This window comes from Haliaeetus albicilla, chromosome 10, assembly GCF_947461875.1.
Source record: "Haliaeetus albicilla chromosome 10, bHalAlb1.1, whole genome shotgun sequence".
Classification (NCBI taxonomy): Eukaryota; Metazoa; Chordata; class Aves; order Accipitriformes; family Accipitridae; genus Haliaeetus; species Haliaeetus albicilla.
In genome coordinates this window covers 35,093,734-35,107,637 of record NC_091492.1, presented here as the reverse complement: position 1 = coordinate 35,107,637, position 13,904 = coordinate 35,093,734, and the positions used below count along the sequence as shown (strand labels likewise).

The 13,904-nt window shown below is 39.4% G+C and overlaps 1 protein-coding gene across 1 annotated transcript in view; it reads left to right on the top strand.

The window, feature by feature from the left end:
- Positions 1 to 13,904, top strand: part of GALNT9 (polypeptide N-acetylgalactosaminyltransferase 9) — a 161,667-nt gene that overhangs the window by 131,433 nt on the left and 16,330 nt on the right. Inside the window, exons 7-8 of the mRNA XM_069794957.1 lie at positions 9,476 to 9,661; positions 13,078 to 13,215. Coding sequence (XP_069651058.1) covers positions 9,476 to 9,661; positions 13,078 to 13,215 — 324 coding nt within the window. The remainder of the gene's footprint in view (positions 1 to 9,475; positions 9,662 to 13,077; positions 13,216 to 13,904) is intronic.

Below are 13,904 nucleotides of genomic sequence, written 5' to 3'. Positions count from 1 at the left end.
AGGTAGCCTTAAAGCTCTTGTTTCTCTGAAGGTTTTTTGTAATTTCCAGCCCCCATCACCAAGACATTTCAGAGAGTCTGGAATTTTCCTTGCAGAAGGGAATTCAACTTCACGCATAAAATCATAAGCTTCTTCCCTAGACATGCTTTTTTCAAAGGTGCAACATCCTTCATAAAAATTGTGCAAAATGTGGGTTTATGGAGATCGGATTAGTGGTTAAAGTATATGGGACATTTTTAATATAATTTTAAATCCTATCTTCTCCCTCCCATAGCACCTAGTCTATTAATTTATCGGACTTCATTCTTTACACACAAAGCTTATCTTTACAGCAAGACAGCAGTTGCTGAGTGCGAGTTTCTCTAGAAAATGTTTCAATTTCTTCATGCTTATCTACTTTCCTCTGTAAGGAGGTTAACAGAAGGGTTTTATCTTCTTACTATTGTCACATCTGAGATCTTAGATGGCTTAAGGTTCTGTGTAACCCCTAAGAAACATGTGAAGGACAACCTCTAAATTTGCTACTGAAAAGCCACCAAAGAAATTTAAAAAAATGTGCATCAGTTGAGTGTCTCATTGTAAGAACACTGCCTTTTTTTCTCTGAAAGCAATTCATCTGTAAATATTAGAAAACCCAGAGGGAACAAAACAAAGAGGTCAACCTCTAATCAATTCTAACAAAGTTTAAAGGCTAACCAAGTATCAATGAAATAATTGTTTTACTCTCCTACAAAGAAAAGGTGCCATTTTGTATCTGCCATGAAACCTCACATTAGATGACTCTGCAAGAGGATCTAACAGCACACCCTTGAACTTTATCGTAATAGTTTTGGGAAAAGCAGCTAGCTTCCAGGTATTCATTGTTGGGGCAACTGAAATAGTAATAATAATAATAATAATCATCATCATCATCGTAAAGAGATAATACTGGTGCCAAACATATACTAAAGACTCGTATGACTGTGTCTGCTCTGTCCTCCATATCTATGCTTCTGTCTCCAAATTAAGTTCATGCTGCAGGAGCCAGGAAAAAAAACATGAGGAAAGCCCCAAGTGAAATTCAACCCTCCAAAGTCAATAGTCCATGAACACTGCTGCGTGTTCCCAAGCCTTACAGGGCAGCAAAAGCATTGGGGGCTAGGTATTTACACACCTACGTTAATAAGACTATCGTAGTGACAGAATTAGCTTTTATGTGTGAGATTTCATCATACTCCCTATATATCTGCTATTAGCAGATTATCTCTAAACCACTGTTAGCAGGAGTCGAAACCAAAAAGGTAGGGATTGTAATAGAGACAATGTCATGATCAGTCAAGCAAGGACCCTTTCGGGTCCTGTGATTTGCAAGCATTGGTCAGAAGTTTATCCTTTGACAAAACATATCATCTGTGGATCTTGAGATTTCTTCCTTTTTTCAACTCTTTTTTTGGCAGCTAAAAGTGTTTCTGATGTAAGCTGTTTTGTCCCAGTGGGGAAAGATTTTTGCTCTATAAGTAGACCATTAAATAGCACAGGCTATTTTGAAAACTCAGAGCTGGGTCTTTTTTAAACAATAATTATGGCTGCCTTTAAAGATCATGATAAAAATGTAGCTGATGAACAAAACGAGACCATGTGATTAAATTTTCCATATGACATGTTGATTATGACAGCTCCCTAGTTTCTAACAGCTTCCTATGTGAAGTGAAAAACAGAGAGAGAGCACTTTATCTAGCACATCTGATTAAATATGACTCTAGTCGGCACTGAGAATACATGGAAGAAAGAATATCCATAAAACCCCATTAGAAAAAAAGAAAATGTCAGGCTATAAATTACTTTGAAAAATCTGTTTTCAGTGAACTATGTAAATTGTCAATATCAGAGATGCAAGAGCCATATGTGTGCTATATTCATGCTAATTTTTTGTTTCTAGAGTAGGCACTAGAAGAGTTGCCACATCGATTAAGGACTGGAGGATAACTAGAGAGCCTCTGTGTTTCAGATAAGAAAGGATCTTATTGTCATGTTTCAAATTTACTTTGAAGAATCCCTTACGATTCAGACCTTGTTGGTCCACGGCTGGCTGGAGAGAGAGAGGCCGAAATGACAGTATCACTTTCCTATGCATGTTTTTAATGTTAAGCATTATCTTTCTGTTTGACTTCATCAGAGTAGGAGTTTTCCTGTAACTTTGCTGTACACCCGGATTTTATTTTACACAATGGTGTTAAAGGAGCTGAGAAGGGCCCAATGGTGCCTGCTGTTGTGAATTTACTACCTGGGTTGCGTGTCCTTCTGCCCTTCAGGTATTGCAACTTTTGCCAGAAAGTACTTAGACTTTTTTCACCTTGAGAAACCACAATTTAATCACTTTGTCAGATCCTGTCATTTGGGTGGTCTGTCACGGTGATTTAAGGCATCTTTATCTCCAGGCCATATGCACTCTGAGAATGGCTGTGAGCCTACTGGCCTCCTTAAAGTTTGATGGGCAGGTAGGTTTTTGAGGCTTTTCCAGCTGATAAATTAAAATAAAAATACTTCTGTGGAAAAGACTGTGCTTTGGCAAAATTTCTAAATGAGAAGAAATACCCTTTTTTAATGTTGTCAAAAGATTGTGTTTTGCTATTTTTGCAAGAAAGGTTTGGGTTTTCAGTTTAAACTGACCTTTCAGATTGAAATATGTTTATATTAAAAAATCTTTTAACACCAAACAGATCTTCTGAAAATCATCAGTGGTTCAGTTTAAGAAAAACATTTTGGGGGTAGGTTTTTTTGGGGGGAGGAAGATGGAGGTAGCAAAGAGCCTATGTTTCAACTAGTGAAAACATTTAAGATTGATGTCATTCTTGACAATTTAGGTCAGCAAAATTTCTGAAACATGTGGAAATTCTTTCGTGATAGGAAAATATTTTCCAGTCCTGCGTAGGTGTGTGTGGGTAGTCTAGAAGACATCTGTCTCTGGTAGGCTTTGCTTTGAAAATTGAAGAAAACCTGAGATCCCTGACCTTTAAGAATTCCCACGCCGGGATATCATAAAACAGGGATATCGGAGCTGCTTTAAAAACTCCTCCATCCCTTCTGTTGCCTTCACAAAGAAAAGAAAGTCTGAAATCTGAAAGGCTACTTCTATGAAGTGCTGCTCAGGTGGAGTTCAGAACTGCTGCTATAGAACATCAGAGTCCAGTTCTAGCATAAGGGTTTCGTTTCAGGATGTGCTGAACATCCACCTCTGAAGTGCTGCCTCTGGCAGAAGCCGCTGCAGAAATGCCAGGTAACATGCTCTGTTGGGCGTATTAGAAATGAGGGGACCCTGCTGCCACATGCATGTTTTGAAGCTGATTCTTTCCGTTTTCTTACTGCTGGAAGATGTAGACGGTGATTATTCCTTTCAGCAAAGGACCACTGAAATGCCTGCAGGTTCTTGGAAGCAGATAAAGCATAAAGCTGCTATGACACAATTGCAAGTTGTCCGGTAATAGTCCCTTCTGGCACCACCTCCAGAGAGCTTGCCAACTACGAAAAATGCGCTCAAAGTCTCAGATTATTGCAAATTTCATTAATTGCTTGATTTTCTATATTATTAGAGAGCAGGACTAATCCCAGCTCTCTTTTGGAAAAGTGAGCCAATGTTTACTCAGCTGGTTTTAAAAGAGGTGGAGACCAACGTGTTGCAAATGTTTGGTTCGCTCTGTGTTGGAGCTGCTTTGGCATCTGTAAACTTTCAGTGTTCAGTCCAGCACAGAACCCGTGCGTTGGTTAAAAGGGGCTGTGAAATTGTTAGCAGAGGGTAATTATTTGGAAGCAAATCCCCCACACGCTGAGGTCTCCTTTCTACTATGACACGTTCTTGGATACCTCATCTCTACAGCTGCTTGAATCAAAGGTGTATTTGATGGAAAAACTAGTTGCAACAGAGAGTCTGAAACTTTTATTTTTCTCTCTCACGGAGCACCAAGGTGTTTAAACTGCAAAATTCACAGCAGGATGCAAAGTTCTTAAGGCTCATGATCTTTCTTTCCAGTCTGTTTTTGAAGTTAAGAGAGTTAACTGTCTCCTCAGCTATGCCTTCATACCAATGCCATTTTTATTTTTACCTACTGATTTTGCTTTTACTGAGATCATTTGTACCAAATTAAATAACCCTGTACACTTGGCTTAGTGTACAAAATAATGTCATACATTAACTTGTGAGACTGTATGTTTGGGGTTTTTGACTGAAACAATGAATAAGCTCTATTATTAGTTACTTGTAGATTGCAGGCACCCCCTTCTCCTGACATTCCTAAAAGCATGCATAAGAATGGCCACAAAATATTGGTATTTCATTGCCATTTTTGGCATGAATCCTTTCACTCATTAGTGAGTGAACATATATTTTCAAAAAAACAGATTGGCTGAAGGTAATGTGGGGTGCTTTTCCATTTAGGGAGTACTACGTCCATGGAGAGTGAAGAGCTGTAATCAGTGTGAGCGTCTTGGGAGCTGCAGTTACCCTGTTGCAAATGGCTCACCCCAGTATCAAATCCCATGATGTTTTTGAGCGCTGACATTCACTCAGCAGGGCATGATGCTATTGGAAATAGGTCTCACCTGCAGAGCTGGAGGCCATGTCAGCAATGTTCCCTCTCTGTATTGCCATGACTTAGGAACTGATTAGCCCAGCATTCCAGCCAGCTCTATGTCCTGCTTCAACAATGACCAGGCTTGTTGTTTGACCTTTTTGATTGATGGAATTTTACATTTTACTTTACCTCACCTCCCTTCCTCCTTCCCAAAACACCTGGATTTTGGCCACAAGTGTTGGCTTCCTTTTTTTTTTTTTTTTTTTTTTTTTTTTTGTTGGCTTCCTTTTTTTTTGTTGTTGGTTTCCTTTTTATTTGGGGGGAGGAAGGGGGGGTATTGTCCCTTTGTTTGCTTGTTTGATTCTTATTGTTTTCCTTTGGTTTCCTTTTTTTTCTTTGAAACTGTACTTCCTTTTTAGGATTCTAATAGTTTCATCAAAAAAAAACCCAGGCAGACATTTTCTGGATTTTATTTTTTTTAATTTTTTTTTAGAAACCAGTATTTTTTAAAAATCCTATTAAAAATTATAGTTTGGACCTTCAGCAACAAATACTTGTGGAAAACATATTTTGGCAGAAAATTTCTTCTTGTTTGGCAAGAGTTAGAGCATAGCAATTTATTAGCCTTTTCAAATCGTGTACCTAATCTGCATTCAGAGAACTTTGGATGATGTGCAGTTTAGGTCATGGTAGACAAGACACTGTCTCATCTCAGTTTTTCTCTGATGCATACAATATGATGTCCAATTGACTACTGTATAATAAATGGTAAACACTTTTCTGTAGGACAGCTATATCTCAGGTGTACAGGAAGAGCTAATAATTAGTGCCAGTAAATCACTGTAGCGCAAACCATGAACATTATCATTCAGTTTGTAATTTACCCCTGATGTGGGTACTTGTTCTTCTTAATACTTAATATGTCTGTTTATAGAAAAGTTGATTGAGATAATTAGCAGTAAAAATGCTAAGGTAACACGGCTATGGTAACATTTATATTGCTATCAATTTTGTTTATAGCAGCCTAAAGAGCAATACTGAAATTAGAAATTAACTACAATTAGCAAATAAATTGAGTGTCTCTTGGAATTACTTGATCACGTCTTAAAACATTGCACAGTGTGATGCTCGCGGAGGCAAAGCCGGGTCCTTGGGCTGTAGCAGCTGTGCCAAGTCGAGGAGCACACAAAGCAGCAGCCTGTTTGCTTCTCTGCTGCTGCTGCTTATCAGCTGGAGCTACTTCTGTGCCCTGCCCAGGGCATCTTTTGAGCCTCTATCTACTTTACCTTCAATGGAGCCTGGGCTGTTGCCCCAGTTGTTGCCCTCCAATACAGGATTGATGAGAGCATGCTGTGATGTCAGAAACAAAGTTTACTATTGGGGATTTGCCTCTCCATGGGGGAACAGAAGGCCGAGTTTGCTTTTCGGTGATGCGCACCCTCATAGGGACCGGCTCAGAGAGACCGTTCAACTTCCACGTTCTCAGTAAATGAACCTTGAAACACACAGTGAATGCTGGCAACAGAGTGTGAGAGGAATTACTCAGGTTGGAAATGTGTTGTTAGCGCAGAAGATGAGTCATAGTTATGGAAGTTGGTTTCCTCTGATTGCCTGAAACATGTCAATTTGGAGGGACTTGGGCATCATTGTATGCTCACAGGTAGAAACAGTTTGCTTCCCATAGTAAGGCACTTTAAGAACTCTGCCTGATAAATGCTATATAGATGCATGCAATTATTTTTGTGGCATAATTTCACAGATAGATGTGGAAAGAAATAGGTTGTTTACTACTGTTAAAATGGGTCATTAAATACAGTTTTGAAGATGAAAAGAGGAGGAGAATCAAGCAGGTTTAGAGGCAGCCACTGACTCACCTCTCTATCTGTTTCATGCAGTAAAACTTTCCTCGTTCTTTCATCCTTCATTGTGTTTCAGAGACTTCTTGCAGTTAGAGGCAGACAGACAATGGTTTTCTGAACCACGCATGTCTTTCAATTCTGTGTCCAGCAGGGAGAGGGTGCTGCTAAACCTCCCCATCCTCTTGATTCAGACACAAGTCTTGAGTCTTCATCTAAACCTCACATGACTGCTCTTAACTACTGGGATCTTGGCTGGGTTTGGGTGCCCGTGCTTGGTTGTACTACTGAAACTCTTTCATTTTGTGTAAGATTAAGTAATCATTGGACTGGAAAGGGAGAGGACGAGCTTCAGTCTGTACTTAGCAGTGCACTGGAAGGGTGTGGGGATGCAGAGGCATGTCCATGCTCCATTGAACAGCAACTAATCCTTATGAAGTGAAACAGGAGACCTTGTCTGGCCTGAAAAGAAATGACCCATAGTCAAGCAGCCATGGCATTTATCTGGGATGTGGAGAAACGGTGGCACAATGATGTACACCTGGTGATACACAACTATCTAACTGCCTCCTCCCCATAGGCTGTACATCCAGTTCGCTTTCTTTGGGATTGGAAATCCCATCCTTACCCTGGAAAACATCTCCCACTGGCGTTAAAAGTCACATATTCCCAGAAAAAACAAGTAATTTGGGGTAAATTAGCATCTTTATAGGAAGCCAAATTTCCTTTATTACTTCCTGGCTGTTTCCTTCCTTCCTACTCTTCAGCAGGTTTTGTCTCTTTAAAGAGCAAAACAGGACTGAGGGGTAGGGGAAAGGGGAGACTGAATGTAAATGTAAAGCAATCTAGACGGCTGCAGATGGGGCGGTCACACCACAGTGCAAATTCACACTGACTGCTGAGCACCAAAGATCCTGGCTGACAGGGTGCGCGTTATCTGGCCTGAGGCTGCTACTGCCTTTTTTTGTTGTGTTTTCTTCAAAGCCAGGTGTCTGAGTTCCCTGTGGATTTCATCTGGGGAGAATTTATCACTGATAAATAACTGTTTGTGTTGAATTTACAGATGAGCTAAACTGTTTCCTTTAATGTTGCAGTTTAGTACCTTTTTCTTTTCAGGTTTGCATGAGCACTGGCATTTGAAGGAAATAAATCTGTTGCTCAGATAATGTATTTGCCTTTGGTACCAAAATATCTAAATAAAAATTACAAGGTCATTAGCCATATCAAGAGAAAAAAAAATGTGCTGTGCGTTAAATAGCTGACTTCTAGGATGGTTTGGGCAAATAGCAGTATACTAAAGTATACTGCTCATTTCCCTTTCTGATCATGAAAATCAATTAATTCCTTTCTTTTTTGGAGCACTTCCCCTTTGCACTGGAAACCTTCAGCATTTGTCAGTCCAAATTTATGAGCAGTGTGTTTTTTCAGTGTATTTTATTTATCAAATGCAAATTCCAGTGGCCAGTGATTTACTACAGAACTGTTTGGAAAACAGCAAATAAATATTACCTAACAAAGTATTTAAAAAAAAAAAAAAAAAAAAGGCCCCAAACTGGGGGTGAAGATTTCATCTGCCACTTCCCAAGCAATTTATCTTTGTCCCTGAGAAGGCAGGTTAGGTGAACTGCCCCAGTATTGTTCTGGAGTGCACCTTGTCTGGAAATGAGCTCTTATGCTCAGTAAAAGGCAGCCTTGGAAAGAAATGGATCATTGCTTATATTTTAATATTTTTTATTTATTTCAGCTAGACTATAGTACTAGGTGCAGACCTGAGGGAACTGAAATGTATAAGTTTCACTCACCCTGAATCATTCCTAATCTCACTGATTCAAAGAGACAAGTCCTCTTTATTTCCGACCACGGAGTTCAGACAGTAAATAATCAACAGGAAAAAATTGCATGGTATGGGTATGGTGGTGTCTGGGAAGGCTGGGTGATACAGTCTCCACTCAGCCCCTTTTATCTATCTTCATCAACTCGTAAGTGGTCATGTGTTGCTTCTTATGTGAGTGGGTTGCAGGTAAAGGTATACAGGATAGTTGCACCAGAGGTTTCTCCTTTGCTTGCTGCCTGGCTGCGGCTGAGAGGTTGTAGGAGCACTGGGTGAGAAATGCGTCTGCTGTGCTCACATCTACTGCCAAGTGTGGCAGTAACCTCTGTTGCTAAATAAATGCACATTTTGATTAATGGATGGATTTACCAAGGCATCCTGTGCTAAGACTTGTGTCTTATTCTTGGCTAAAATTTCCATGGGATGTCCTGTACCAGGTAAGTCAGTGCTTGTTTCTTACTGAAGGTAGGGCAAAGTGTGTTTGTGAAAGGAGAATTGCTGTGCTGAAAATCAGTGAAGCCTGCAAGGACTAGATCAGAAAAAGAAAAGAATAATCGACTGCCTCACTATCAAAGTCTAAGTTTCCATAATGAGAAAATAAGTGTGTTTCCATGCTTTTCTGTTGGTATTGTGCATGTGGGTAATTTGGTTTCTCCCAAAGGTAATGTTCAAATCCCCACATAAAAGGCTCTGGTGTGGAATAGGTCATCTGAGGTGCTTACATACACTAAATGTGTATCAGATTTTTCTGGCAGTTAAATTTAAACTATTAAAAGTTTGTTAGTTGATTTGGAGAGCTGATACAGTAACCCCCGCATATATAGTGCCAAACACAGCCAGATGATATAACCGATTTTTGTTGAAGTTTCAGTAACAAGCACTACGTTAAATTAGTCCCTATGATAGAGGTTGCCACCTTATAATTTGTCTTCTGCCTAATGGTTCCAAGAAAAATGACATTATGGGGCCATTACTTGGATATTTATGGCATCTAAACTTATGTACCTAACGCAGCCAGCTGCATTCACCTCAGACTCACCTATAGTCAATGTGCAGAGAGAGGGGGTTCACCCCCAGAGCAGGTAAATCGGGCGATCGTTCCGAATCGTTAGATAGTAGCCATCTCCGACTAGGGAACACTCTATATGCAGCATCCGAAAAGAAGCAGTTTATTGCCTTAAAAAGGAAAAAAAAAATTATAAAAAAAAAAAAAGTAATTGTTTTTCCTCCAACTCTCCCAGGTCTGGCAGTGCGGAGGAAGCATGGAGGTGTTACCCTGTTCTCGCGTGGCACATATTGAACGCACAAAGAAACCCTACAACAACGACATTGATTACTATGCAAAGCGCAACGCCCTGCGGGCTGCTGAGGTCTGGATGGATGACTTCAAGTCACACGTTTATATGGCGTGGAACATCCCCATGGCAGTAAGTACGGGTCACGTTGTCTCCTGAACAGAGGCAGAAACGTGGATGGCTGTTCCTGGTTAGCTCTTTGAGGTGAAGGGTATTAGTACAGTTGTACAAAGTGGGCTAAGCTTACGGGGAAGAGTGCTTTCATGCTGGTCCGTGCTTAATACAGAGAGTTCTGCCATATAAACTTGCTTCCTCAGTGTAAGTTTTGTTGTACGCTCAGGAGCAGTGACACAGATTTATAATTTAACTAGAGCACGATGTTACAGGTTTATGTGCTTCCTCAGAAGAAGTCGTTAATTTGGGATGCCATTAAACTTTGAGGTGTTCATATGCTGTGGTGAGGACTACAGAAATGTCCATAAATAAATATCATCATTCATTGTGAGACTCAGTAGACCTCACCAGCATAAAAAACAAAGTATGCGATAAAAGAATCACACATTAACTAGCTTTATTGTCTACAGGCTGAGAGTTGCAATGTGGACACATTCTGTTTCTTACTCTGCATACGAATTGTAGATGGCATGTGGGGGCCTCTAGGAATCCATGTAATATAAATATTAGATAAACTGTAGGTTCAATTTATCACTTTATTCTGTAAGTATATCACATGCTACATCTCCACTGAGCATAATTCTCGTACAGAAGAGATGTATGTTATATCCCAGTCAGGTGGAGGCTGACTGCTGCTGTATTCTTTAGTGGTATTTGCATCCAAATTATTCATGCGAAGGGGCACAGGGAGAGCAGCTGAGGGGACACATACTCTGATCTGTAGGTAATGATGGTTTATTAACCCTTATATGAGGGGTTTGTCCAGAGCTGATTGAAGTAAATGGAAACAGGTATGTTCCTATCAGGACAGGAAAATATGCCAGCCCAGCAGTGTCTTTGTGAATATTCAGTTATGACCTAGAGTCCATCAGTCACAGGAGTCTTGTCAAAGACTTCATTGGATTTAGTCTGTGTCCTAAATATCTACTTGCACTTTGGTACCTAGGTAATATATCAAACCCCATTTTTGTTCATTCCTGTTGTAGTTTTGAAAATACATATACCTAAAGGGGCAATGTTTCATTCTTCTGCATGTGTTGTCTGAATATATCAGATGTTTGCACATGTCCAAATTTCACTTACTGCTGTTCAGTATTGGACACTCTGTGCAAGGTCTCTACGAAGATGTGTTTTGGTGACTTCTTTTGGCATGAGAGGTAACTGCAGAGAATTATTTTGCCTTAAGAAAAGGCAATACTGCATAACTTATTTCCCACACAAGGTTTCTGTGATAGTAGGAGGAAGACAAAGCAGTGTCCATCTAAGTTTTTAGGGGCATTTTGGCCCTGTCTGCATGCATTTGATAAAATGGTCAGTTTCAAATAGGAGATGAACAAGTAACCTTGGTAAATTTGTTTGCTTGATGCTGTATGCAAATGAATTCTGAGAAAATACAAGGTATTTAAATAAGCATTTACACCAAACCATGATTTCCTTTAATCTCTCTGAGATTACTTATTGATGTGTTTTTCTGCACTGAGCTATACAGCAGTGCTTTAAAAAAACCCAGGCACATCTGCATTAAGAGACATAAAATCAGCAGAAGTACTGAACATTAAAATTTTCTTTCCATAAAAGAAATTGATTGATAAAATGTGCATCATAAAAATAACCCCATTAGCGCTCAGGAAAAGGAAGCTAGTGTAGTGTTCACAGAGAATTCCACTATAGTATTCAAACTAGATTACTAATTAGTAGTGTACTGTTACAAGCCATAAGAAAAACCTGCAGGAGAACTAGAAACCTTACTGCCTGGTTAAAAAGAGTATGTCCACATACTGAATTCTGTGGACACCTCATTCTTGTACCAGCGCACTGCAACCCACACATGATGACTGCAGCTAATACAGAAGTAAGCACAGCATTTTCATAGCTGCTCTGTTTGCTGCTCTTGTGTTCTGTAGGAATGGCACTGCAAGCAGGGCACTCTATTGCCTCATTTTAGAATAGGGCAGAAAGAAGGGAAGTAAAATATGTGTTTTCTCCCATACCAAAACCCATCCAAATTAACCCTTTCGTAACTCTCATCATCTTTTCCACAACTTGCTCCCTTCCAAGTTATTGAGGAGCTGTGCATAATGTGTGTCTTGATTACCAGATGATCTTTGGACACATCTGCAAGATCCTATTCCTATAACCGTCAGCAGCAGATCAGCATAGCTTTATTTTAGTTAACCAAATATTTGGTATGGGCCCCTCGACAATTTTAGTGATAAAGGAATCTTATATTGAATGATTTATTGTACTGAGTGCCTTCAAGAATTGCTCTCCTTCCATGTAGCCTGAAGTAGTACGTAAATTAACATCCATTTGAATGGATGCTGCATAGAGAGCTCATGACAAAGTATGCCTCAGCAAGCAGCAGTGAGCACAGCAAACTCTTTATGTGGCAAATAGAAAAACCTGTTCAGTATTACATTTGTATTCTCTCCTGAAAACTGGGCATCTGTTGGGGTTTCTAATAAACCCTGAGCTAAGATTTGCTGCTGTCTTGTGACCCTGCATTAGACATAATTTGTAAAACGTACAGAAATCTTTCTGGAGGCACTTAAGACAGATCCACGCAAAACTCCCCAGTTTCAGTCCATTTGATTTATACAGTGTCGGAAAAGATTTTTAGATGAGGTAACTCTTACTGTCTTAATGTTGAACTGTGATGATTTATAATAGTTTAAATCAACAGACGCTAACTTAGGACCTGGCATTTTTTAAATGGCTGGGTGTGATCATATTGATTTGACTCTTCCAGCCTGTGTTTTTCATGGGATTTGTATTTAAACATGAATTAAATTCTGAAGTAGAATTATAAACAAGGTTTTGAGTTTAACTGCATTTTATGGCTCAAGTCTGCAAATGAGCTCCAGTTCCAGTAAAAACTGAATGCTGGTCTCCGCAAATGTTTAATGGAGCTTAATGACTTTTTGAGCAGCTCTGCTTTGAAGTTTTAACAGGTCTGTTCTGATCTCATTTACATCAGTGAATACCCAAGGCTGTTACTAGAGTAAACCATGATCAAGCTGCCATATCTTAGATCAGAATTACTGCCTAAATTCCTAACAAATCTGAAAGCAAAGGAGTTCAGGTTTGATTGCAAACATTTAGAATTGCTGTAAGTAACAACATTCTTATTGTATTCTTATTATTTTGATTTATGTTTGGTTTTTGCTTGTTTATTTTCCTTCTTTTTCCACTGACTTTCATTAATATTTATTGTCTGCTCTCAGCAGCTGTTTGATGAGTTGCTGCTTACAAAAGAGAGAGAAGAGAGGGAAATACAGCTTGCTATACAAAATGAACTCAAATTTTGTTTCAGTAAAGAAAACAACTCTGAAGGCAATGCAGTGAGATTTCTTTATTCTCTTCCTGCTTTGTAGAACCCTGGAGTTGACTTTGGAGACGTTTCTGAAAGAATAGCTCTACGACAGCGACTGCAGTGCCGGAGTTTTAAGTGGTACTTGGAGAATGTCTATCCTGAAATGAGGGTTTATAATAATACAGTCACTTACGGAGAGGTACTGTATGTCTTTGAAAATACATCATGGCTGCATAAGAGCAGTCCATTCATCTTAGTGGTGGGTCTCAGGATGTACAGAGCAATTTCAAGTCAGCACAGTAGTAGCAACAGAAATGCCCTCCCCTACTTTTAATCAGCACTAAGAAGTGTGGCTTTGAGAAGCACTGTCCCTCTCACTGGAGTACATCAGATGAAATCACTCTCACTAATGATGATACACAACCTCCTTGGCTTTCATTTTAAAATACAGCAGCTCTGAGAACATAAATTTGAGGTAATCGTTTTCCCAAATAGGATGCCACGGAAGTCATCAAGAAAACATCAGCAGTCAAGAGAGTTAAAATAATTACAGTTAATGAGAACAGTCGAGTTTGCTGAATTGTTTTTAGGTAAAGAACCATCCCTTTTTTGGGTTTTGCCAGACTATTTGAAGGATTACATTAACTTTATTAATTCCTTTTTGCAATCCTACTTGTTCAGGATAAAAAGGGACATATTGTTGTTCAGATTACGAGGTGAGGCTACCATTTGGCAGGTCTTTTTCTCATCATGAAAAAGTCATTATAAGAAAAATAATTTTGCTGCTTTGTGCTCAGATTCTGTATTTTCATTTGCACTTGTGTACCAGTATTGAGGAAGACCTTGGAACACCTACTCAGAGATAGCTGAGTGGATAGGTTACTTAAC